General features: G+C 35.6%; 5 protein-coding genes and 1 pseudogene across 14 annotated transcripts; 3 read left to right on the forward strand and 3 right to left on the reverse strand.

Annotated features, from left to right (window-relative positions):
• Nucleotides 1-627: 627 nt before the first annotated feature.
• On the forward strand, nt 628-4,849 carry LOC147534291 (uncharacterized). Of its 2 annotated transcripts, none has more exons than XM_086647074.1 (8): nt 628-837; nt 1,090-1,186; nt 1,786-1,855; nt 2,279-2,397; nt 2,930-3,072; nt 3,280-3,427; nt 3,814-3,973; nt 4,505-4,849. In XM_086647074.1, exons 3-8 carry the CDS (start codon nt 1,840-1,842, stop codon nt 4,594-4,596), a joined length of 678 nt encoding a protein of 225 aa, XP_086503200.1. In that variant the 5' UTR covers nt 628-837; nt 1,090-1,186; nt 1,786-1,839; the 3' UTR covers nt 4,597-4,849. The 2 variants fall into 2 exon arrangements, with proteins under 2 accessions (XP_086503200.1, XP_086503201.1); XM_086647075.1 differs by having other exon boundaries at nt 716-837; nt 1,084-1,186.
• Nucleotides 4,850-5,878: 1,029 nt separating this feature from the next.
• LOC147534292 (delta(8)-fatty-acid desaturase-like) lies at nt 5,879-8,021 on the reverse strand. The gene has a single exon (XM_086647072.1). It carries the CDS (start codon nt 7,605-7,607, stop codon nt 6,267-6,269), a length of 1,341 nt encoding a protein of 446 aa, XP_086503198.1. The 5' UTR covers nt 7,608-8,021; the 3' UTR covers nt 5,879-6,266.
• A 634-nt stretch (nt 8,022-8,655) lies between these two features.
• Nucleotides 8,656-10,078, forward strand: LOC147534293 (putative membrane-associated kinase regulator 6). The gene is made up of 2 exons (XM_086647076.1): nt 8,656-9,566; nt 9,666-10,078. The coding sequence occupies exons 1-2, from the start codon at nt 8,987-8,989 to the stop codon at nt 9,713-9,715; spliced, it is 630 nt and encodes a 209-aa protein (XP_086503202.1). The 5' UTR covers nt 8,656-8,986; the 3' UTR covers nt 9,716-10,078.
• A 1,119-nt stretch (nt 10,079-11,197) lies between these two features.
• LOC147534294 (S-type anion channel SLAH2-like) lies at nt 11,198-16,780 on the reverse strand. Of its 8 annotated transcripts, none has more exons than XR_015227488.1 (7): nt 16,565-16,764; nt 14,457-14,643; nt 13,697-14,143; nt 12,308-13,078; nt 12,123-12,154; nt 11,313-12,004; nt 11,198-11,274 (listed from the first exon to the last, which is right to left on the reverse strand). XR_015227488.1 is itself a non-coding variant. In XM_086647067.1 (6 exons), the coding sequence occupies exons 2-6, from the start codon at nt 14,637-14,639 to the stop codon at nt 11,638-11,640; spliced, it is 1,800 nt and encodes a 599-aa protein (XP_086503193.1). In that variant the 5' UTR covers nt 14,640-14,643; nt 16,565-16,780; the 3' UTR covers nt 11,221-11,637. The 8 variants fall into 8 exon arrangements, 5 of the variants coding, with proteins under 5 accessions (XP_086503193.1, XP_086503195.1, XP_086503194.1 ...); XR_015227489.1 differs by lacking the exon at nt 16,565-16,764 and adding an exon at nt 15,692-16,448; XR_015227490.1 differs by lacking the exon at nt 16,565-16,764 and adding an exon at nt 15,703-15,895.
• Nucleotides 16,781-17,850: 1,070 nt separating this feature from the next.
• LOC147534295 (reticulon-like protein B5) lies at nt 17,851-20,745 on the reverse strand. Its single transcript, XM_086647073.1, has 5 exons — nt 20,328-20,745; nt 19,038-19,218; nt 18,797-18,938; nt 18,447-18,516; nt 17,851-18,339 (listed from the first exon to the last, which is right to left on the reverse strand). The coding sequence occupies exons 1-5, from the start codon at nt 20,539-20,541 to the stop codon at nt 18,170-18,172; spliced, it is 777 nt and encodes a 258-aa protein (XP_086503199.1). The 5' UTR covers nt 20,542-20,745; the 3' UTR covers nt 17,851-18,169.
• A 2,274-nt stretch (nt 20,746-23,019) lies between these two features.
• Nucleotides 23,020-25,230, forward strand: LOC147534296 (pentatricopeptide repeat-containing protein At1g08070, chloroplastic pseudogene; annotated as a pseudogene). Its single transcript, XR_015227710.1, has one exon. The product of XR_015227710.1 is annotated as a pentatricopeptide repeat-containing protein At1g08070, chloroplastic pseudogene (transcript).
• The last annotated feature ends 1,666 nt before the right edge of the window (nt 25,231-26,896 follow it).

Consider the following 26,896-nt stretch of genomic DNA (forward strand, 5'->3'; position numbering starts at 1 on the left):
AAATAGATTGTTGCAAACACATGTTTGCAGAAAAACGTAAAGGGAAAAAACACCGTTTTTTTTCTGGGAAACACGTTTGCATAACAGGTTGTTGCAAACACGTTTGCATAACAGGTTGTTGCAAACACGTTTGCATAACAGGTTGTTGCAAACACGTTTGCATAACAGATTGTTGCAAACACGTTTGCAGAAAAACGTAAAGGGAAAAAACGCCGTTTTTTTCTGGGTTTTTTTTTTGAAAAAAAGTATTGAAAGTGGATCTTGTTAGAAAGCTAATGAAAAATCATTTCTAAATATATAATTTTTATAGAAATCCGACATCCCAAACAAAAGTTATATCGATTTAAAGTTTAAAGAAAAATAAAGAATTTAGTTACACAAAATGACAAAAAGGGGTATTTTAGTATTTGCACAATTTTTGACCTGAATGATAATTTTCAAATGTTTTGTGCTTTTCTACTCAATTTCAATATTATTTTGACCTTTATAGAAATTACCCCTATATTTAATCTCAATAATTTGTTCGGTCTTAGGCCACAAAATCCCAATCTGACTTACGTGGGAGGGGCCGAGGGCACCCCAAATATCCCCTTGAGCCCCTTTATGAGGATTTTATTCTTACAAATTGCCCATAATTGTTTTAGCTAGGTACCACGGTCAAGTCAGACCTGGACGACCGACTGAGGATTTGACTCGTCAGATTCCAATAAGTCTCGAAACGCCTCTATTTATTCAGGGCGCCAGAGAGGTTTTCCGTTTCCTTTTTTCCGTACAAATTCTACTCGTAACCTAGACAAGAATTAGGGTTCTTCACCATCTCTACTTTTGGCCTTTTGGGTACTTTCTCTCTCTCTCTAACTTTCTATGTTGTATATGAAATTAGGGTTTCATTATATCAGTTTTATTCATATTTATTTAGTAATATAATTAGCATTTATGCCTTGTGTTTCTAAAACTAATCTGTTCTTGTGAAGTTTGGGGGTTAGGTTTTTAGAGTTTATTGCTTTGTTATCGAATCACTTTTTGTAGTAGGAAGTTCTTCAAGTTTCCTCGAAATTCCCCTAACGAATTCGAAATTGGAAGTTGCAGGAACTCTGATTGTGAGGTGAAATCATTGTTAATTGTTCGTCGGTGAAGGATATTCTTTTCCTTACTGCCGGTTCAATCTTTGCCGTTTCAGATATAGGTGATTTTTCTATTTTTTATTCTTTTTTTATTGTGTTTTCTATGAAATTACGAAACACGGAATTCACTCTTTTCCTGAGAAATCATCCATGACTTGTTGGGGATGGGATTGTTAAGATGAATCTGGATATGGGTTTTACCACTTTGTAGTTTGGCACTATTGTCAGAAAGTTAATTTTCAAGGGGACCATAGGATGTGTTAGATCAACTGGAAGTATGAGTTTATAGGGTTAAGCATTTATTTTATTATCATTCAGAGTTTGAAACATTCTCCGTTCTTTTTTTATGTCTCGGTACCTGTCTTTAGTTGCCCTGTTCTTTAGTTGATGTTTTGAGAAGTTTGGAACTTAGAATAGACCTGTGATTTTAAATCGTAAATGGTATCTTCAAAACTATTTGATGCTACCCGGTGAAAGAAAAGTATTATATTGACATATTTGTTTGTGTCTTCTACCAGAAGACGGTAGAAGACACAATAGTCTACTTATACCATATATATTTTGTTGAAGATACATGAGGGATTTTTTGGGCAATAGATATCAATTTATTATTTTCTTAATCAAAACTAATACCATTCACAATCTATTTGTTCTTTTATAGGATTGACTTTGCACTCTTTCGGTTTCAAGATAAATTACTGAACAGTTTGGAAAGATGGAGGATGACTGGGGTAACCTTTTCCGTTCTAATTTTCTAGTGTTATCTTGTAACTTTACTAGTCTGAATGTTTGGAGACTTAAATTTCTGATTGACAAGAAATATTTGCTTCTGTTTGGAGTTTCCTTTTCTTGAAATAAAGTATTTTTGGATGCTTCGGGAGTGGCTGTTGACAAAAGGAAAAAAGTTAATGAAGTATATAAGTTGTTGGAGTACAAATATTTCCATTGACAAGTTAGTTTTTATTGGCTTCGTAATGAACTTGAGGATCTGAGGCCGCTCCTTCGGGCCAAAACTTGAAAGAGCTACTGGGAATTTTGAACTTAAGTTTATGAAGCTGCCTGCTTACGTAGTAGCATGCCTTCAGCATAGCTTGTTTCAGAGGTTTTTTTGGTTAGTTATTTTATTTATAGTCTACATACCATCTTTCTGGCAGAGAATACGCCAGAAATACCAATCTTGAAGAAGGAGCTACCAAAAAGTAACTGGGATGATGAAGATGCAGATGACGATGATGTGAAGGAATCTTGGGAGGATGAAGAAGAGCCTACTCCGGTAAACCTCAGTGCTATACGCCATCTTCATTGTAATTCTGTTTAGAGTATTATCTGTATTAACTTGAGATTAATCAAGACAGCTTAGTGGGTCTAAATGCTATCCATTTATCAGGCATTCAACTCCAACTAATAGTGTTTTTTGATCATTGATATCTCTACCAGAGCTCACCTTATTCTTCAAAAACCTGCCACTTGTGTCAGATTATGTAGCTCATATTTTTCTGTAAAGGCTTGAGAAGAAACAATTGATTTTTGTAAAACTGAACCACCTTAAGACTCAAAGGACAATAAAAATGATAGGAACATCTATGTTTGATCTTGTTGAATAGACTACAGAGTTGTTGGGTTTCTGCCTTTTTGTTATGCTCAATTACATATGATTTATATGTAGCACTATCCCTTTTATCACTTCGTGGGACATACTACATATATGTATATTTACTTACTAATTTTACTGAGCATACCACATATATGCATCTCAGTCTGTCAAATGCATTGAAGTTCAAAAAATTTGTATGGATTGTGATCAGGCACCTGTCCCAGCCCCAGCAGCTAATGCAGGAAAGAGCACAAAGAAAGCTACGGAAAAAGTAAGCAGTAAGAAAGGGAAAAGTGTCGAAGTAGCAAAGGAAGAGGTTCTGGATCCTTTAGCTGAGAAGCTCCGCCAACAAAGGTACTGTGAAGCATTCTGTATTTCTATTATGGGTTCCTAATCTGTCAGCAAATAAGTATTTAGATGGACTAAGAAAACGATTTGCTCACGTTATCATTGTCAGACCAGCTTAGGATGCAGAATCATGTTACTGAACATTTTTTAGTATCTTATATTGCGAGCACTGAGACCTTGTGGATTAGTATTTAATCATCTTATCCATTACAGGCTTGTTGAGGAATCTGATTTCAAGTCAACAACAGAACTTTTTGGGCGGAAGGGTGATGAGAAATCTCTTGAGAATTTCATTCCCAAGTCAGAAAGTGATTTCTTAGAGTATGCAGAGCTAATCTCTCATAAACTCCGTCCTTTTGAGGTGTGTTGAATTTGCTTTGTAAATGTTTCCGTTCATTAGTATTAGTACTGTTATTTTGACCTTTAGGGTCTTTTCATTCGTGATCTTTAGGATCCTTTTATCTTTCGTCTTTCTTTTTCGTCAGAGTCTTGTCAATTTCTCTCGCCTCATGAGGTACTTTACATTCGAACTGAGAATTTACTTATGTAACTCTCATGTCGAACCGAGAGGAATAATCAATTATCCATGTAAATCAGTGATTTAATCACTTATGGAATGAAATATGGTTTCAATGTTTTCAAAAAAAATTACTTTAGAGTATTATGTTAAATGGGATTTATCAGTGTAACATTGTACCTGCATTATTATAACTATACTTACTGAGACAAAGTTTACTTCCATTTCAGAAAAGTTTCCATTATATAGGTCTACTCAAGGCAGTTATGAGACTGTCAATGACATCTCTGAAAGCAGCAGACACCAAAGAGATCGGTTCTTCTGTTATGGCAATTGCAAATGAAAAGCTCAAAGCAGAAAAAGAAGCCACTGCTGGGAAGAAGAAAACAGGTAACCTAGTTGCACCAGAACTTTTGTCTGTCCTTTCGAATATATACCTGCAATATATCTTACAATTACCTCTGCCATTGACGAAACCACAACTTTATACTTTATGGTAGAGGCTGCTCTCTTATTGCTTCAAAACATACAACTAAAAAGTTGATCTTAGGTTTTTATTGTTGTTACTTGAACGAATTAGAAGTTCAATACTGTATTAAAAAGAGGGTGAGAAAATGCCCATATTTTCGAATATTATCGTCTTATTTTGAGACCCATTTGGGAATTATGAGGAACTGTTCATGAATTCAAGTCTAAAACACGGAATTTTGATGAACCTTTATCTAATGGGTAGTTGATACTAGTTTTAAGAGGGATGATAAGTTTAGAAAGGCGAAGAATCAATCATCCTTTTGCAAAAAGCTTCAATCTTTCACGATTGTTGGGATTTAGCCGATGCCTTATTGCCTATTTTTTGTTCTTTCTTGGCTTCATTTTATTATTGTTTTGGGTTATAATCAATTGGTCTTTACCATGTAACAGCGGCCAAGAAGAAACAGCTCCATGTTGATAAAGGAGTTGATGATGCAGTAGCGGTGTACGATGATCCTCTTGACGATTATGATTTTATGTGAGACGATGAGTGATTATATGCAATTAAAACTTAAATTAGTTTTGTCCTCTCCATATATACATAGAGACTACTAGAATCCTACTCATAGCTTCGATGAAGAAGAAAACAATTGGGGTTGAACGGCTTTAACCGTCATCCTCTGAAAACCTGAGACCTTTGATTTGAGTGTTTGTCGATTTACTTTGCGATGAATAAGAAGTGTGTTAGTAATTTTTGACAGATTAAAGCTGTTGGTTTGAGTACTTTGATTTAAACCCTTGGTCCTCATGTTTTGGTTTTTATAGTTCATCAATACCATATTTTTGTTGAGGAAGGTTGAGTTTGAAGATACGAGATTCAGTTTAACAGATCATTTTTGGTCTGGAAGTTCACTAGTTAGGTTGCCAGGTATTTGGGTGATATTTCATTTTTTCAACTTAATGCTGCCTCTATCACCATTACCTTTTCCTTCTCTCTTTTTGTCTCTATCCTGTTCTCCTTTTCTTTTAGGGATTCAGGCGAAACCTGAGAAAGAGAGGAAGAGAAATAGAAGGTGAGAGAGTAGAGACAGAATGACTCGTGATAATGGTGAAGAAGATGAACATGAGAGATCAACGAAGTCTTTTGTACCCAAAAGCATCGACCTAAATTTCTTTGGAGTGAACTGAAGTTTCTTATTCGCCACAACATACAAAAGAGTTTAACCTAACAATGATACCATCACCAGTAGCTGTAAAGATACAATCTGACTGGCCATTTAGCCAACCAACCATTCATCCAAACCAAGTCCTGCCAACCAACCATTCAACCAACATATATAGTTTGGTGAAACTTGTAGATTGGTGAAATGGGCACAAAAATCTTAATCAGATTTTAGTGACACTTTCCAATGATCTTGCTGGTATTTACTCTGGGACAGTTCTATACTGAAGCAACAGTATGATCAAGATTAGAACTTGTAATATATAGGACAAGAGTGCTTGATTATGGGATTCAATTTTTAAGGCCTTCCAGATTTTCTGTTCTTGGGATAAGTAGGCTCCAAATGGGCTGAAACCTGACAATGGGTCCATTTCAAAGACCTCTGCTTGCTTTTCTCAAGGAGAAAAAACAATTAGGAGGCCCAAGACCAAACATGTCAATGCACATCAGTGGTACAATCAAAGTGCAAAATTCCAAAAATATGCACGAATTTGTGCGAGTATGCGCAAAATCGATGCTAACCCTTTGTTCAAAGCTTACATATGAATTATGAAGTTAACCAAATTTCCCAAAAACAATAGGTAAAACATTCATGAGAGAGAGAGATTCAACTAAGCTTTAGAATTATTCAGAAAGCAAGAAACTTTCGGACTTACATACACTGCTTTACTCAACAATGCAACTAAGAAAAACAACTTACATGAAAAGAAACAGAATTCAAAGACCACAGAAAGAAATTCAGATTAAACAAATCCAAGTAAGCAAAGAGAAGATATCACTCACATTATCCTTTCAGGTCTCATAGACATTTTCAGACTCTCGATCTTCAATTGAGCAAAAACCAAGTACATTGATATGCTCATTTCTAGAACGCCTCATACGAACAAACGATGCCTGCAAATCCCACTAACACCAACCACCCAAACTCCAAAATCTCGTTCAACGAACATCGTTAACGAAACGTTCAATTCAAGAACCCCAAAACAAGGTTCAACCATGAGTATTAACAGCTTCCCAAACCAAATTTTTCGGTATCGGATTAGTTAGATCTCTAGCTTGTAAAGCTGCATTTCTAAGAGTTTCAATGGTTAAAACATTTGCTTCCCAAAATGACACACTTGTGTAAGGCAAGTTATGCTTCATACAAAGTTCCTTAACAAAAGGCGAAATCTTTCTCAAATGACATCTAGGTAATCTTGGAAACAAATGATGTTCAATTTGATACTGTAATCCACCATGAAACCAATCCATCCAAGAAGCACATGAAATATCAAGTGACCCTTTTGTTTGTTTCTCAAACCAATCATTCCCATTTGGAGGACCAAGATATATAGTCGACGAAAAATGGTTTAAGCAGAATTGAACATGTTGAATTCCAGTGACAGAAAAGCTTGTAATTACAAACATAACCCTTTCTTGCCAATTGGGTAAGTAAGAAACAAGAAGAGGAAACCAAGTCCAGAAAACAAGAAGACCAAGAATTTCTTGCCATCTATTTCTAACCCTTCTTTTTGAAATCAATAAGATGAATGATTGAGCAAACAAATTGATTCTAGCTAAACACATAACAGGATAGAAAGTAATGTGTTGGTAACTCACTAGAAACCTAGTAAACGAATCAAATTTCATCTTTCTATCATAAAAGTAAGAAACTAGTGAGTTAAAGAAGTGAGAAGAAACAGCAAAAAATGGCATATGTTGAAGATCTGGATCAAAATCAAGACTATTACAAGCTATATGATGAGCATTATGATTCCATTTCCACCAAGCAATACAAATACCAGAAAGACAATTCCCAGTGAGTACCTGAGCAAATCTGTTATAACCAGGACTTGACATTATTTGATAATGTCCAGAATCATGCCCTAACCATCCACTTTGAATCCAAAGAACACCCATTAATCCACCAGAAAGAAGATGAACCCAGAAATTATTTGAACATAAAACACCATAAACACTTATGAAAAGTAAAATCACAATAACAATCATAGAAATGAAAACCCCATGACCTTTTTTCTCAAATAAACCTGATTTAGTGAACTCAGATACAAGTCTTCTATAATCTTTAGAAACCTCTGAAACTTGATAATCTTTTAAGTACCCAATAAAGAACTGATCTAAATATTTCCAAGCTGATCCTGGATGAAAAGCAACAAATGCATTTGTAACATCTTGACCAGCAAGATTAAGAATAGGAGAATCACCACCTGGGTGATTCTTAACCCAATCTGTCACATTATAAACTTTCCCTTGAATTGAAATCCATAGATCTCCTGGTTTATTATGATTTTTAAGCTCCTCACTGGTTACCCATTTCTTCTGGTCTGCCATTAGAAAGAGAATTAGGCCCCTGAAAAAAAAATTCTTTTTTCCCTTTTATAACTCAGATCCTTTCTGGGTTTGAAGGGAAAAAAGGATTTCTTTTTTTTCCACCAAACCCTCAAATTATTTCTGCTAGTACTTGTTTTCAATATGTGAAGAAAGGGGTGCCATTTTTGTGGGTAGATACTGAATTTTTTTATTAGTGGTAGATAGAAGGCCAGGGCCCCGAGGGATAAGATTTGTTTCAGATCTGGTTATTAAACAAAAATATACAGACTGGAAACTATTAAAAATGGCATATTCCTGTTATGATTCCTAAATTGGATATTTTTGGATTTCTATTAGACGGAGAATCATTATACGAATGTATTTGTTATAGAGTCTTGGCTAGGTGAACGTTGGCGATGCGAGCATGTTTGACGGTTACGACGTTGATAGAATTTTTGAGGAAACAAAAAAAAAATCATTTGTTATTATTGTTTATCTATTTCTATTTCCAACACCCTAAGAGCATGTATATGCCACAAAAGCTATTAAATTTATCAAAGGAGATGCTGTAGCTTACTATAAACGTATTTGATTATGATTAATAAACAACCACTTTCTTTATGAAAATAAACAACAATTCATAGGGAAGAAGACCCTTTTGCAAACAACCATTCGCATTGAAAAAGGCTTTGACTTGCATACTTATACTAGTTAATCTTCAACAAGACTTTTAGGGGTGTTTCTTTTTTTTCCTTTTAATCATTACAATGACATTAATACATCAATATAATACGACAACCGAGAAATTTAAATGATTACAGGAACGGTCCTAAAACCTAACTAAACTACGAGTCTAACACACAACCATGAAATTTAAATGATTTTGGTTCACAATTTGCTCCCAAATATTTTCCTCTCGGAGACTTTCTTTCAAATTTGTCTGGAGGGAGACCCGTAAACACATACACTGTGCGCCTTTAAATATTCTTCTATTGTTGTTTTGTTAAACTAGTGGCTAAAGGAGTTATGCCTTTAGAAGGGAAAGGGAGACCTGGAAACCCCTGTACAAGATATCAAATCCCACAATCAATTCAGACCATTGGTGTTAGGTGGATATAAGAGCTCTAAAGTTTCTTGCCACCCCATCTTTAGACTTCTAGTGATGTTATTCATAATATCATGTATATTACCTTTCACAACTTTTACCCTGATTTCTCTTTTTCCTAGTCAAAATAAGACAACATTCTCATTCCCCATCTCTTATCCTTAGAAAGGTTGAATTAGTGATTTCATCTAACACTCTTCAATTAAATCCATTAAATACAATTTAGAGCTCCTATGTTCACTCAATTTGCCTTGCCACTCAAGAGAGAGAGAGAGAGAGAGAGAGAGGTGAAGCAATGGAAGCAAGACCAACACTCCCAATTGAAAGCTTCTCATATAGATGGCTAATTAATCTAAAAACATCTTTTCAAAGTCTTGATGACTCTCTTCAACCATCTGATCAAGCAGCCTTCATTGTTATGGATCCCAATATGACACCTTCAAAGAGATTCTTAAGACATCCCCCAGATTTCAATTTCCCAACAACAAAAAGCCCATTAAAGATCTCCAAAATTGAACCACTTGAAGACACTTTTCATGATTCTCATTCAAATTACTCCCTACCCATCACTTCAAGCCCATCAAAATCTCTAATTTCAATCAATCAAGTATATTCTAGTTTACCAAAAAAGTGTTTGAGATCAACCAAGAGAGTCTTTGCCAAGTATCTTTGTTTTTTGAAGCCTGTTTATTACTTGAGGAAACAGAGCTCATCAAAATTTAGTTGTTCAAGTATTTCTATGCTACAAGATACAAATAATAATTGTGAGGATTCACAAAGAATGATGATGTCTTCTAGTTCTAATTCAATTGGTGATTTTTGTGATTATGATGGATCAATTTATGAGGCAGTTCTTCATTGCAAAAAATCAATTGGTAAATTTGATTTTATTTGTATTTTTGTAGACTTTGTTGATATATTTGTGGTTATTGGATTTTAAGTTCTAATATTTTGTTTTTTAAATTATTTTATAGGAAAACGAGCCGAACTGCACCAAAAAAGAAGTACGGTAAAATCTTGGTAATTCTAGTTTGTGCACGTAGAACTAATCTACAAAGTCTTGTTACAATACAGGATGAACCTCAAATACTTTAAAGGGCTGATATGGTGATACGTGAAGAAAATAAACTCGCCAGCCAACTGGTTGAACTACTTAACAGTTATTAGTTGTATAAATTACAATCCCATTGAGTGGAATAGAGGGTCCTAAAGATCCTCCTTTGTTACTTACCATTTTGCTATCTTAATGTGCATGGATTATTAACTACATCCTCTTTAGCCTTGAGGAAATGTTCCTTTTATTCCTTCTTAATATTTTAAAATTAGGTCTCTTCAACGAGCTAATTCAAATAATTACAATTTTTATAAGACACTTGTTCTACTTGAATACTTTGACATGTACGTGTAGCTAAGTCCTAAGTAGTCATAATCGTACATCTTGAATTGGATACTATGTCGTTGAAAAAAATCTTACATCTTGAATACATTTTTTCTATCTAAAAAAGAAAACCATCACATTTGTGAGTTTAACCTCAAAATATCCTTTATCAACTATGCTTTCTAAATGTCCCATATGTGCATAATTCCTTTCATCTTTTTGTGCATTTTCTCTTTGAGTTTGAAGTGAAAGGTAGACCCTCCAACATAAATAACCATGTGAAGTCGTGAACTTCAACTTTATGAAGGAAATGACTTGTTTTGTTTTTAGCTCTCTAGGTGTTTAAATATAGGTCATATCTCCTTGCCTTGTTAAGCTTAACTGGATCTTAACAAAACCAACAGAACTTTTTTCGTTACTGTTGAAATAGACTTGGCAAACTCTAACCGTCCTTTCAGTCGGCGGCTAGTAAGTCGGCCCATGGTCAAATAGATCGGGTTAAGATCGAACATTTTGACTTACTCACATTGAACATGTCTTATGGGTAAACATTTTAGTATTAATTTGAATGGAGAAAATTTGAGCTTCTTTCCCATCGCTTATCATGCTCTATACAGGGCCGGCCCAAACATTTGGGAGGCCCCAAGCGAAAATTAAATTTGGGGCACTAATATGGTGCATATTTGAAAAAATAAGTAAAATTCCAAATAACGCTATAAAGAGGAGTCGAACCCTTGACCTCTTCCATAAAGTCCATGCCCTTATCCACTAAGCTACAACTTAACTCATGTCTTAAATCTATTTGAAATATAATTATTATTTCAAAGTCAGTATACAAAATTCGAAACTTGAGGCCCTTCACTATGTTGAGGCCCAAAGCGACCGCTTTGGTTGCTTTGGGCCCGGGCCGCCCCTGGCTCTATATCCTTAACATCGAGCTCTAAGACTATTCAACCGAAAAAGCAGAAGTTTTCTAAAGGAGTGAAGTTGCTTTATTTAAACCAAATTAGAGAAGATGATCAAGAGAGCAAAGACAATTGACAAAAAAGAAATGAAAAAATCAGTTAGGATCGAACTCACTGCTAATAAGTACCACATAAACTTAAAGATCATCTAGACAAACAAATGTTGGCCAAACTTGAATTCATTATGTTAACATGATATTCGAATAACTAATTACTAATCTCGCTTCTTCTTTAACGATACTATATTATTTCTGATATTTAAGTGAAAAACGAGATACAAAATAATAGAAAAATAATGATCATTCTCGATTTCTCATGAATGCATATACTCTAGATGAGAACTTTGGTTATACTTCACTTGGCATATGCTCACACCTATGCCATTGGTATATACCGTCAGTCTCTTATTTTAAATTAGTAGAAAGAAATTTATATCTCTCACCCTTACATTTGTTACTGGTCTTGTGTTCATAGTTCAAAACTCCTAACTAGTTCTATTCTTCGGCCCATGAAGAGCGTAATATTAGAGAACTGCACCATATCTACTGATCAACGAAAAAAGTTGGAAGAGATACTGAACCTGTGCTTCTTAGCAGAACCTGATCAGACAATGGAGTCATTATTTAAGGCAGAAGATTCAATGTCTTTAGCAGTTGAGCTTGCCGATGTCAGAGAGGCTTCACCGCCTTTAGACTCTGAACTTGAAGATTTCTGGTGAAACCGTTTCTTACTTTTTCTTGGATTCCTTCGAGCTATGGCAATGGCAATGTCATTGGGAAAAAGGTCTTGCAAAACGAATCCATGGTAAAGGGTGAAGACGAATAGAGATGTTACTGTGAAGGTAGACATGGCGGAGAGAACGACTGTCACAGTCTGTGTCAATGGATTTCTAACTTCATTTGTATATTTCATGGTTGCAATTGCTGCAGCTGTCATTGGAAAAGTATAGGCCCACCATGCAAGGGAGAACCTACAATTTCGGATGAAAATGAAAATCAGAATTTAGGCTTTACATAAATGTAATCATAATTGAAGATGATGTGAACTTGAAGTCTAGATCACAATATGATTAAAAAAACGTATAATACCTGAACCCTCGGAAGAAATTTATTCGAACAGCCTGTGAAGAAAAACCAAGAAAGGGTACAATCAGGGCATGTTCCAGAATGAATCAAAGGAGGTATTTAAATGTTAATAGCATCAAATGAAGCAGGTGAAATTGCCTTTAAGAAGATGGAGTCGTGTGCATGAGAGAGAGAAGAGAGAGACTAACCAGTGAACAATAAAGGAACATGGCAATGAAGAAAATAATCTTCGAACCAAAACCGAACGTTCCTTCAATCGTGGCCCAAGCCATAGAAGCGACACTAGGAGCAGCAACAAATAGAAAGAAAACTGGATGAAGCTCCTTCGGGAGCGTCTCATTTGTTGGAAGTCTCTGATACAGAGTAACAAATAAAACCAAGTAATGTGCTAAACCCACTGCAAAGAAGAATATAGGCCCTTCTTTTAGTCCCATTGATGCCCCCAACAATGAAGCTACAAAGTTCCCAACAATGGCAAGATGATTCGAAGGATTTGCTACCTTTGATAGTCTTCTCTGGCCTCCCGACATCCATTGCCCATATATCTTAAGCTCAAGACAGAGGAGTGGGACTATGAGAATATACCAAGAAGCAACATGCAGAGTTTGGGCTAGTTTTGGTGGAACCGAGAGTGCTAAAAACATATAGGTTACCCAAGGGGCGAAGAAAAAGTTGACACGAACTGGGTGAAAAAATTCACGGCAAACTGCTTCGAAGTAAAAGATGAGTTTCAGAGCATAAATGAAGGAGACAATGCATGTAATAGCAAGCGAGAAGCACCAGAGAATGAAGTTGATGTCAGGGCTTACATGAAGGAAACTCATTGATTCAGAGGTGGATATAATTTTCCATAGTATTGCTTGGCTACTAATACCTAGGCATATACTGAATGAAGAGATAGGATAACGAAGAAGGAACGGCCATGTTTTGTCTTTCGGAAGTACCAACTCCTCTGACGTCTGAAAAAAAGAATGAAACTGGAGTTAAATAAGTCACAACTGAAAAGTAGATATAATAAACATTTAAACTGTGAAAGGATAAAAGACTAACATGTCGATGGAACTGTTGAGATTTTAAAAACAGTTTTATGAATATACATAAAAGGTCTATCAATTCGGACATCTTTAATGCAATTTTTAAACTATGGTCATATTTTAAAAAGCTAAAAACAGCAACAAGTATACGAAGTGACAAACGAATGAATAGCTAACAATTTTCTCTACTTTTGGCAGGTAATTGGTGATTCACCCAAACAACCTAAAGGTTTCCAAGATGAAGCATTATATGAAATTAAACTTGCATACAACACAAAAAAGAAGTAGTAGGAACATGCCATGAATTGGAATTGCTCTTCGTTTCCACTTATGCATGGCACATACATATGAGTGGCTATTTATAAATATACGTCAATGTGGTGCTAGATTCAAGACTACAAGAAAGCAATGTCACACATGTCTTAGGTAAAAAATTAGAAGGAATATGGCACATTCACACATGTCGATAGAATACTGTGACTAAGCTAGCATAATAATAGTTCAAATAAACAGAAGTCGGATAAAACCAAAAGAGCACCATACCCTGAGAGTATCCAATTCAGGACCTTTTAAAGCATCAAAATAGCGGTCGACGGGTAGTGCTTCCACCTCAACATCCTGTAAAACATTCTCGTCTACTTCAGGTTCCTGCCTTCCACGTAGATGTGATATTTGTCTCTCAAGTTTTCCTGACCACGTTTTGAAAGAATCAAATCTTTTATCCTTCAAAGTATCAATCCTTGGACTATGGTTTAGCTCTGTTTGTTTTTCGAACTTTCCTATTGAAAATGCAGGGCCTGCTGTTGCGGGCTGAGAACAAAAGCATGTTTCCTGTGGTTGTATGAAGTTAGAGGTTTCAGAAGAAATTGGACGATTATTGTGCACTTTTCCAGTTCTTTTGGTGATAAGCCCCAGAGGAGTAGTAGGCATGCTAATAGAAATAGATCGCATCTTGGGGGATTCAACCGCTTCAGATGCATTAGCCTGATCCTGGAAAGATGTCATTTCAGTTCCAATAGTAAGTTATACACAAAAATAAATGCCATTTTGACTCAGTCTGCCATTGAAATGACATCTTGAACGGTATATGTATAAAACAAAGAAAAGAAAAAATGGGCCACATAAACTCAATAAGATACACCAGAGGCCTTCCACTCGAGATGGTCAAAAGCTAACGAACCTATGTGGGGGTCATTTGTTTATATCCTTAGACCTCCCTCTTTGAGATCTTTCAGAGAGAACTCAAAAAGAAACGTCTATAAGAATAAAGATAGGAGATCTATTATTTAAGGGTATGGCTTACCTGAACATATGCAGAACGAGGCGATCCACTCAAAGCCGGGGACCCGTTTGGGTGACATTGATGATTCACATTAGGACTCTCTTCCAGAGTATCGACAGTGACCGTTATGGACGGCTTATATTTAAGGACAGAATCAAGTTCTTCGGGGAATTTTTGCTTTGCTGCGGACATGCTGGAAGTCATATGCCTACATGGAATAAAGAACTTTGATTATGTAAAACTCTTTCATTAAAAAAGTGAAAGGAGAAAAGGAAATGAGGAAATATTTTGGACTCCCATTGACAAACTAGGAAAACAAACATACACGAATTATCAACAAGAACGTAGCCTTTTATATTAATACATGAAAATTTTGTGGCAATGAACACAGGCTATAATGGGGAAGACAAACAGAACAAAATCCAATCACACTTGTTTTGCTTTGATCTAATTTTCGAAAAGATAGTTGTTTTAATTTTTCAACCACAAATGAAACTTTTGTCAGTTCAATAGAATATATTCTTCTAATCTGTGAGTGTAAACTCAATGATTAAGTATCGATCAGAGAAGTCCCAAAACAGTGAATATTTGAAGGATTGTGACTCAAAGAGAAGTACACGACAGGGGAAAAAAATTGAAACTATAATTTACTGATCCGGGAAAGGCATCTGTAGATTATATAAGCTTCTGCTGCAATATATTCTTTTTGTCTCTTTCCTTTTTCTCACTTTTTTTGTGGGGTGAAGGTAAGTTCCGTAGGGATTCATTTGCTCTTCGGCAGCTCATCTAGTTCACCGTAAAACTAATTCGGCTAGGAAATGGAAGGCAAATTATCAAACAATATAACTAGAATTCTCTTCTAACGGAACAGATTCTACAAACGAAAGCATAACAACAAAAAGAGGTATTGGTTTTATAGACTCTTATTCACTTCTGGCCTTTCAAAATACGTGGAAAGTTTTCATGATCAGCATAAGCTCGTCATCTCTTTACGCTTTCTAGACTGCTATTCTATTTTCTTATTTATTTCTAGATTTGAAGATACAAAAGAAAAGATCCCTCAGGTCATTAAGAAACTACTTAGCAACTTGAGATTTCAGAATACGAAACTTGGACAGCACCCGACAACTACTTACTACGAACACGAATTATTAAATAAAGAAGGATAAATGGAGATGATGAGATGAAGCAAAATGCAAATGAATGGTGTTTTAATACTACATAGATTGAAGCAGAAGAACTCAAACAACAACTACTAACTACTCACTGATAAGTGATAATTTCGGAAATAACCCTCTCCTTCAATCAAATGATAGAAAATCAGGAAGTAATGAGTTTCAGAAGGCAAGACCGAAATGCTATCCTTCTTTCAGAACTAGAAATACTCAAAAACCAAAACCAAATTCAAGAAACTAGCACGTTATCCATGAAATGAAGAGATTAAATAAGCATGGTTACCCTTCATGCAGAGATAGGATCATTAAATAAGTATGGTGTTAGCATTCAATGCATCTACGTCGATGCTACGTCAATAAACGATAAAAAACAAACCTAAGTCCAAATAGTAGGTCAAGCTTCTTTAATGAACAACACATGCATCTAAAGTTCCTAAATAAGCAAATCAAAACAAAACATGTTTCTAGTACAAAATGAGAATACGAAAACGACATAAAGCCATCAAATTACTATTACCTTTATTACTAATTACAAGAAAAAAACAATACGTAATCACAAATACTACTATATCTAAAAGACAACTGAGTATGATCTAATAACAAGTGTATCAAGATTTCACACATTTAACATATTTCTATCTATCTATCTATCAGTCTAAAGATCAAATAGAACAGAAGAACCCATTGATTAGTTTAATAGATGAACAAGTGGGTTATCCATAAAATTAGGGATATTTAATTGAGAGAAGTTAATTGAAGTTCAAGTTTAAGTGATGGATTAACTTGAAGTAGAATTCAAAAATATTATAGTCGGTGTTAATTACTTAGAAACGAAGTCAAAAGACAAGATTGAAAGAAAAGAGTCAAATAGAAACAGCTAAGTGTGGGACCAACCATATATGATATATCCATCCAGCTAGTAAATATAAATTCTGTTTTTAAGTCAGCACCTACCATAATATTGTGGCGTACGGATCAAAATATGCGGCTACCAGAAAACCCTAAAATCTCATAGAAGTTTCCACGAACTCACAGAGAATCACCATTCTTCTAAAATCTCACCTCTCTAGGGCTTCTCTCTCTTACCCTAGAGAGAGAGAGAGAGACTGGGCCGCACCCCTCCGATTTCAGGCGCCTTTTTTAACTTCACTAGCGAGGCGGGCCAGCTATTTTTAAGCTCGGTCTTGACCGGGTTGTCTTGAAGCGGGCTAGACTGGGCCGGACCCCTTACCGGAACCGGGCTACACTAACATAGCCCGTCTCAGCCAACACTACTAAAACTGGGAATAATCATATGGGCCTCCCGAGCTTTAGATATGTATAATATAGGTTGTGAATTCGTTACAAACTATGTTCGGCCCATGCAAAAAAATGCGATTATCAGAGGTAATAGCATGCTATATAGTTTGATTTGGTCAGAAGTAAGATTAATAGAGATTCGATTATTTGAGTGACCATTCAAAAAACAAGCTCAAATTGTCCAACCCTCCTAGGTTTGAACTTCCTCCTTTTAAGTGGAACCACATGTCTTCGGAATACGAGTCCTGCATACAGAACACTCTTTTGGAATACAATCTTAGTAATCTCATTATCTTCTAGTGGTGCCAAATATAGCCTTTAGAGTTCTTGGAGGAGTAGGATTTGTTACCAATTCTTGATTTCTTAAAATCATACCAAAATTTAATTTTTGAACTAGATGTGTAATTCTCTTATTTCTTTTTTTTGTTTGGGCATTTGGGGCGATAATCTCTTATGTTGAGCTGATTTTGTGAATCTCCCCTTCTGGTAGATTTTTATCCTTTAAACTTACTCTCTATTTATTAAGAATTTTTCTTCATTTGTCAGAGCAAAAGAAGATAGTTGAAAGAAAAAATACAAAAAAGCTTCAGATGATAGTGAAGATGAAGAAGTATGAGTGATAAATCTCAGGTCATTAAACATGAAAGACAAGAAACAATGAATTGGTTTCCCTGTCCCTAAATCGTCAGTCTTGTTGCTAGACAAAATATCTACCAAATCTTCATTTTTTTCATTCCCTTCGGCTATTTCATGGCTAGCTAGAAATAGAGTCAAAATGAACTAGTGTACCAAAATTCTTTCACCTGTCTGTACATTTATACTTCTTATACCAGAAATGGGCTTTTGGACAATAAGATCAGCCTACCACGACCCAAACAACTAATGTGAGAAGTATAAAACCACATTTGAAGGAAAACTTGGACGAAATACAAGACATTTAGTTTCTTTTTCTCCATCCTTTCATGTTAGAACTCTAAAGAGAAACAAGAACAAATAAGAACTTGATATATATCAATATCATCACAAAATATATCACTAACATCTCCCATAAAATATTTGATAACCCTAACTTAAAAACCTACAAAATGTCACATTATTCAAATCCAAAATGGCGAACCTCAATGTTACCAAAGAGAACGTAAAAACAACAAGGGGTTCTAGCCAATTACTGATAGGATCACATCAACAACAAGAAACACGGCTATGAAAATGTCTCCCTCAAAACTAACAGGGGTTAAGGCATACCTTGGCTTCTCTTTTCTACAGCTTCTTCTTATCTTTCAATGGCCCTCTAGGTATCTTACTTAGAACCTTGGCGTCGAATACCACGTACTGTTTCTTAATCTCATGTATTGCCTTCTCAGCGAAGGAATCAACTTGGTCTTCATATTTCTCGTACAGTACGGGCACCGTATGTAGCAAAACAAACACTGTTTATTTCAAAAATGAAGTAAGAATATTGAACTATTCTAGCAAGGACTCAGAAAAGGAAAAAAAATGAAACCGATAAGCAGAAGTCAAAAACAGAGATAATTACCGATGTAGAATAGGGTCAAGAAGTTGCACCAAGTTTCCACAATAGATAGAACCCATAATCCAGCAACCACCTAATATAAGAAGCACCAGCTCTATAAATAATTAAAGATAGAGTTTCAAATAGGAATAACTGAATAATCTATTACATACACTAATTCAGCAACTATACTTTCAACCGCCTCGTCAAAATTACTAGCAAATAGAATTGTGTACAATTTTTTAAGGTCATATACTGATATACATGAACTAGAACAGTCGGGTCGCAAATCATATACTCATGGCGTGAGAATATCATTCAAGAATATGAGATGTTTCAGAATCAAATTAGATAGACCCAGGTAATCAACTTACAGCGAGAAACTTCTTCAGATCACGGCCAGATGCAATCTCTCGTAGAACAAAGAAAGCACGGTTGATTTCGAACCTCAGACCAGAGGCAATTTGAAGAAGGGGTTCCTCAGGAAGATGCACTTCAGGAATGCGTGGGGGTGACCTGAATGAAATCAGAGATCCAAAAGAAAATCAGATTAGAACTAAAAACAGTCTAGACCAGTTGGGAACTAATAATGAAGTTACGGAGCAAAGGGCTTACTTGTTGATGAAAGTAGATGCATTGGACCACAGGAAAAGGATAGCCAAAGAGAGTATCAGGCAATGAGAAACTAGAGTTACCAAGTGGTATTCGAGCAATTCAAATAGAACCCACATTGTGGTGGCTCCACCGAGCACACCAGCGGAGATCTTTTTGTTCCTCCACAGGAAAACATCGGCAGCTGCACCAGAAGAATAGAAAGTTATAGTTCCAGAGAGAGAGAGAGAAGAGATGGAAAACTGAGTATCTAACAAATGAGAAAGGTAGCATGATTGCGATCGTGAAACGTAAAGGAAGAAGTCGACGTGAATTGTGTCCCACTAAAACCAACTTTTATTGAAAAAGAAAGTTCAAACTTATTGCAGAGAGAGAAACTTTTCACCTTCTACACAAAAAGAGATTGAAGCTTGATCTAACTATCACCCTAATTTTCAACCAAAGAGAAATTATTAACTCAATTCCAAATGGAACCAACAAAATGAATTTTGAACTAGCAATTCATTTGAAGTAACAACTAACTAAACCCTAAACTTGAAATAAATAGTCTTTCACATTACCAATTTCATCAAATCATTTAGAATTTCCTAGAAGCACTGTAACTCGAAATGTAACTTCTAATGAAATCTAGAAGATCGATTAAAGCCGGTTCTAACTATGACCCACAGTTCAAAGAATTCAACAATATGATATCAAAGAACTAACAAATCATTTAGGCAGTAACTAAACCCTAATATTAAAGTGACTAATCTTTCACAATACTAATACTCTAATAGCGTCAACAGTTGGTAGCCCAAGTGGTTCCAAGGTGTTGACATAAACTCCAGAAATCCCTGGAGGTCTCAGGTTCAAATCCCAGAGAAGGTGGAATCTTTGGTTATTTGATTTGAGATTATTAGGGTGTAAATAATGTAGTTGGGCTTTAGGCCATTGTCTTGTTGGGCTATAGGCCCGGTCTTGTTTCAGTATGAGTGGGCAGTTATTGAGCGTATCACATCTTTGATGTATCAATGCCAAATGTAACGACATACGTAGATCGTAGTCGACTTCTAAAAAAAAAAAAAAAAAAAAAAATACTCTAATAGCATCTAAATGTTCCTAAAACCACTACAAATTCAAACCTAGCTTTCTTAACTTCCAATTAAATCAATAAAATCGACTCAAAATAACAAGATCTAACATCACAAATATTACTCAAAAATCAAATCAACTAAACAAGCAAGACATTGCATTTCACACAAACTCTAAACCCTAAAATTACTTAAATAAATCAAAGAGTTCAAACTTTCTTACGTTTTCCTCCACCGAAAACTTTATGAACAGGCTTCTGCCTTCCAAAAAGTCGATTAATCGCTGATTTAACAGCTGAAGGCGAAGATGGCTTATCATTATCAGAATCAGATGATGATGATGATGAAGAATCATGACCATGAAGTTTCTCAGTTATCTTCTCCACTAAACCTTCAGGTTTAGGAACTGATGAAGAATCTTCGACATGTTCCGCCATTTTGCTGTTTCTTCGTTAACGGAGGTTCGATCAGAAACCCTAACGTCCGTCAGAGAGAGAAAGTGGAGAAGAAATGCCCAACACTTGTGTATGTGATCTTATAGTTCGATTCTAGTTCCTGCTAATAACAGATTAGAATCTAAGAGTTAATCTTAAACGTTGGATCATATTCTACGAACCTTAGGTTCGGAATATACATCTCTTAGTTCCGTCATAACGGAAATGACGAATTAAAATAGGGTTATTTCCCTAATGGCCCCCAACTTTGTGACCAGATTCCCGCCTGGCCCCCTACTTTACAAGAAATACCCATATATATTTGTCCGGCCGGCGACCCTGCCGGTGAAGACGATGATGTGGCTGGTTTAACGAGGTGGCAGAGAGAGAAAACATACTGAAGGAGAGAGAAAAGAAATGGAAGAGAGAGAGTAACGGTGTTACAACGGAAGGAGACCATATGGGTATTTCTTGAGTCAGGCGGGAAGCTGGTCACAAAGTTGGGGGCCATTAGGGAAATAACCCATTAAAATACGAGAACTGCCCAGAATGGGATAAATTCTGGCATTGGTTTGGCATTGGTTTCTCCAAGATTTCAGTGGAGGTTAAATCCTACCAGTGACAGCTCTCAACAAAAAAAATTCTTATGTTTTTTTGGAGTTATTTTGGGAATGGCCATAACTTTATGTTACATCATGAATCATGGATGATGTCTAGAGAAAAAAAAAACCAACCCAATAGTTTGCCCCAAAAAACACCAACTTATCAAATTTTGTTGTGTTACAGAGGAGTAATTGATTTCAAGTTACTTTTTGTTTCAAGAGATCTTATTTTTATGGTAGAGTAAAATTAGATTATATACTACAACAATTAATTTTTCAAAATATCAATCGAAATTACAAGATACTATTGATCAAAACTAGTACAACTAGTACAACCATTAAGTCCCACAATATCTTCGTTCGGGACCTTTAGCCGCACCCTAAGCAGAATACTAATGCACAACTAGTTATACATTAACTATGCTATATTATTGGAAACTCAATACAACATTTAACTAAAATTACAATCGATCGCTTCCATATCCACCTTTGAAACACTGTTGTAGCCACCTCCATCTCGAGCACCATACCTGCCTGCATGTCCACATCCATGTAATTTGAGTTATTGGAATCATTAGGATTAACATCCAATGATGGACAACATCTTCCAAAATTTCTCCTCATTAAAAGTATTTCTTGTTGTTTTCTTCGAAGGTATTCACGTCGTACCGGATCTCTAATAGAAGCACTGTCTATTTGCATAACGTTATACTCCATGTTTTTCGTTCATTTTGAGCTTTAACCATCTCAAGTTGATGGTCATTCTCAAAAAAAATTATCTTTTTGAGCATACCTTTCATGTATTTCTCTTTCTCCCCTTTTCAGAATTTCAACGAGTTCATCGCACCAATTGTTAATTCGAGAAAGGTCTCTAACTTTTTCTTCGTCGACCCTCTTTCTCGTCTATTCTTTCTTTCTTCCAGCCGGTCGACTAGAGCAACTTGATATAGTTTCATTGTCATTTGCATCAAGATTAACAAAGAATGCTAACCGAGAAGAACTAGATGGAGGGGTCCCTGATACATTGTACATAAAATTATCATCTACACCAAGATATGTTGTACATAATATTATATCATCCTTAGTTGAGAAGGATTTTCTGCCGAGTACGTTGTTGTTTTTATTCGCCACGTCTTCTTAGTATGCAGAGATAAAGATAAAAGTATTGAAGATTACGAAGTAAGATGTTAGAAAGAGTTTTGAAGGCATGTATTTATATATCTTATGGAAACTCAAATTATGTGGTGGATGGAAATAAATTATATTAATGGGTAAGGAACCTGTCAGATTGTAAGACATTGGGAGAGGTTTATTTGAAAAGTGAAATTATATGTGGTTGATGTTAATAAATTTTGTAAGTGGGTAAGAAATCTTTAAGATTGTAAGACATCGGAAGGAGTTTTTTTTTTAAGTGTAATAATATGGGGTGGATGTTAAAGTAAGGAATCTGTCAGAATGTAAGACATCAGGAGAAGTTTTTTTAAAAATAGAATAATATGTGGTTGATGTTAATAAATTGTGTAAGTGGATAAGGAATCTGTTAGATTGTAAGACATCGAGAGAATCTTTTTTTTTTTTTTTACTGTAACTATATGTGGTTGATGTTAATAAATTGTGTAAGTGAGTAAGGAATCTCTCAGTTTGTAAGACATCGGGATTTTTTTTATTGAAAACTATAACCGTATATGGTCGATGTTAATAAATTGTGTAATTGGGTAAGGAATTTGTCCCATTGTAGGACAGCGAGAGGTGTTTATTCTTTAAGAGGCAAGCTGATCAAAAGTTGGGGATCAAACGGGAGAGTTAGTTACATCTAAGGGGGTAAACGGGAATCCGCCCAGATGAATTTTAACTCCCAGTTTTATTAACCGTTAACTTTTCCATATAGAAAACCCGCCAAAAAGACACAGACTTGTAATGGTTGTCATCACTCGTTTCTCAAATCTACCCAAAATGGGAAAAGCCATGAATTTTTCTTCTTCTTCCCCAATTCTCCCAGCCTATAATTTACATCCCCTAAATCATCAACAACAAATCCCTTTCATTCTTCACAAATTAGAATCCTGTAAATCCATGGAAGAACTCAAACAAATTCATTCTTCTATAATCAAAACCAAACATCTTCAAACCCAATTAGTCTGGACTAAACTTATTTCTTTCTGTTCTCTATCTCCTTCTGGAAATCTTGATTATGCTCGATTGATCTTTGATAATATTGAAACCCCAAGTCTTAATCTTTACAATATACTCATTCGTGGGTACTCTTCTAGTAAAGATAATAACAACCCATTAGTTAATTCCTTTTATTTTTACTGTAAATTGCTTGAAAAAGGATTTGTTCCTGATAATTATACAATCCCTTTTCTTCTCAAGGTTTGTGCTAGGTCAAAGGCTTTGAAGGAAGGTGAAGAAATTCACTGTTACTCAATTAAGACTGGACTTTATTTAGATGTTTATGTGAAGAATACTTTGATGAGGTTGTATGCAGTTTGTGGGTTAATTCGTTCTGTTCAGAAAGTGTTTGATGAAAGTCCTCAAAGAGATTTAGTTTCTTGGACTACTTTGATTCAAGGTTATGCAAAGATGGGATTTGCAGATGAAGCTATTCGTGTGTTTTTAGATATGGCTGAAACTAAATTAAGAGCTGACGAAATGACAATGGTGATTGTATTATCGGCTTGTTCTAAATTGGGTAATTTAGGTTTGGGTAGGAAAATTCATCAATATATATACGATAATATGGTGAACTTGGATGTTTTTGTTGGGAATGCCTTGGTCGATATGTATTTGAAGTGTGGGGATGTCGATTTTGCGTGTAAATATTTCGAACAAATGCCCGAAAAGAATGTTGTTTCTTGGAATTCTTTGATTGCTGGACTAGCACAGCAAGGTGAATTCAAGGAAGCTTTATCGGTATTCCGAAGAATGCAACGAGAACGAGTGAAACCAGATGATGTTACTTTAGTCGGTGTTCTTAACTCTTGTGCTAATCTTGGAGTACTTGAATTAGGAGAATGGGTTCATTCTTACATAGAAAGAAATCGGATCAATGCCGATGGGTATATAGGAAATGCTTTAGTCGACATGTACGCAAAATGTGGGAGAGTTGATCAAGCCTTCGAAGTTTTCAAGAACATGGAAAGTAGAGACGTATTTTCTTATACATCGATGATTGTTGGGTTAGCAATGAACGGAAAAGGAGAGAAAGCATTAGAGTATTTCTCGGAGATGACTATGGTGGGTATAAGACCAGACGAAGTAACCTTCATCGGTGTCTTATCGGCTTGTAGTCATGTAGGACTAGTTCAAGAAGGAAAACGGTATTTCGAAGAAATGTCAAGTTTGTATAATTTTAAACCTCAAATAGAACATTATGGATGCATGGTCGACCTTTTGGGTCGTGCAGGATTTATAACCGAGGCAGAGGAGTTCATTCTAGCCATGCCAATCGAACCTGATGCTTTCGTTTGGGGAGCTTTATTGGGTGCTTGTAAACTCCATGGTGAAGTTGAGTTAGCTGAAAAAATCATGAAAAAACTCGTAGAAATCGAACCAGAGAGAGATGGTGCTTATGTTCTAATGTCAAATATATATTCTTCGGCGAACAGATGGAAAGATGCAGTAGAGATAAGGAAGACAATGAAAGAAAGGAAGATGAAGAAGACTCCTGGGTGTAGTTTAATCGAACTAGATGGTATCATTCATGAATTTCGAAAAGGCGATAAATCTCATCCAAGAACGAAAGAGATATATTCAATGTTAGATGAAATTATGAACAGGTTAAAAGTTGCAGGTTTTGTAGCAGAAACTTCAAGTGTTTTTGCAAATGTGGCTGAGGAAGAGAAAGAAGAGTCTTTGTGTTATCATAGTGAGAGATTAGCGATAGCTTTCGGGTTGATTAGTACAAAGCCTGGAACACCATTAAGGATTGTGAAGAATCTTCGTGTATGTAATGACTGTCATTCTGTAACAAAATTCATTTCTAGGTTATTTGAAAGAGAGATAATTGTGAGAGATCGAAATCGTTTTCACCATTTTAGAGAAGGTTCTTGCTCTTGTAATGATTATTGGTAATAACAATCATATTTCAGGACACAATCCTGACTCCTTGAGCTGAACTAGAGATTTCCAATAGCATTGACCTATGCTCATCTTAGACCCTTTGAAATTCTTTGATAGATTTGGACCCACCATTACAACATTCTTTTGGAAATGTCACAACCCCCAAAAGTGTGAACCTATTTCAAATAGGCCGCGGCTTTGGGGAATAAAGAAAAATCTCCGGGGAATAAAAAAATTAGTCGATCAAGTTTGACTCTGGGTGCATAGTTTTCTTTTAATCCAAGAATTCGCAACATTGTTTTTAGGTCCAAAATCTTCATTTTCTTCTCTCTATCATGCTGCTCTTCTCTCTCTGTCTAACAACATATGATATTCAATAGCAAAACATGTACATATGATATCCTGGGTGTTGAAAACATGAAGAACCCAAAACAACAAAGGTAAGAAAAGGGCAAAACCCTAATTGATTCATACTTGATTTACTGTTCTTCCTAAGTTGTAGAAGGTTATGATAAGACTTGGGTGGGGTGGTTCTAATTAGGGATGGTGAAAAGAAGGATTTGGTGTGTGGGTTTTTGGCTGTTGAGCTTTGGGTGGTGATGAATTTGGTGGTTGAGCCGTGGGTGACTGAATTGGAGGTGGAAGAGTAGGTGGCTGGGATTTTGGAGAAGATAAAGAAGATGGAGATTTATTTCTTAATGTTAAAACATCAATCAATTTATCTCCTTTGTCACAATTACCTTCTATACCATTGATGAGATCATGAGAAGTAAACATGACCAAATCTTTCAATTTTGAAGGTTGAGTTTCCATCATCTAAAGTTTCTAATTTGTTACATTTATATAATCTAACAACTAACACAGAATCTGAAATTAAACTTATTGCTAGTACTAGATCCGTGAATCCATCTTTCTAATATATATTGTTCGTGTGGTTTTGATTTAGGGTTTGGATTGTTCTCTGATTATTGGAAAGAGAGAGATCTAGAGATCTAGAGTGAGAGCGGGAGACAGACAGTGAGAGATCTAAAGAGAGAGAGAAAACAACAAGAGGGAGACGGTAACATAAGTTACAGAGGAAAGAGAATATGTGGCAATGGTGGTCGGAATGGTGGTGGTTCGAAGCTTTTTTTTTACATAAGTTGTGGTGGTGAAGGTGATAAAGAAGATGAAGATTAGGGATCAATGTTTAATCAAGTGAGATTTTGGACTAAAATAAAGTATTCCCCCGAGAATATACAGAAAAAGATGAATTCCCTAAAGAATTTATTCCCCGGAGATTATTCTTTATTCCCCAAAGCCGCGGCCTTCAAATATCCCTAGCCATTGGATTTGTGGACCACCGTTTAAGAAGATGAAAAGTATAGGTATTACTTAACTTTTATCAATAGATATTACTTTGTCTCAAAAAAAAAAAAAAGTATAGGTCAACTTTGGTGTTGCAATGAAGATGAAGCAGAGCCAACCATCACTTGTATGGCCTAACAAAGTTGTCATGGCACCACTTACCCGGTTGAGAAGTCCAATTTGGTGGAAAGAAATTTAGATTCTTAAGCAAATAACAAGTTTGAGCTTGATTTTGGTCTAGTGAAATTATGTGGCTCTTAATTCTTTGAAGGTGTTTGTGCAATCTAAATTTTTGAAAGAAAAAGTATTCTTCAAATAAAATCAACTCAAAACAACTTTCCAATGTC

The sequence above is a fragment of the Eschscholzia californica genome, unplaced genomic scaffold, assembly GCF_041429995.1.
Source record: "Eschscholzia californica isolate CP2 unplaced genomic scaffold, dmEscCali1.0.p SCAF_6, whole genome shotgun sequence".
Lineage (NCBI taxonomy): Eukaryota > Viridiplantae > Streptophyta > Magnoliopsida > Ranunculales > Papaveraceae > Eschscholzia > Eschscholzia californica.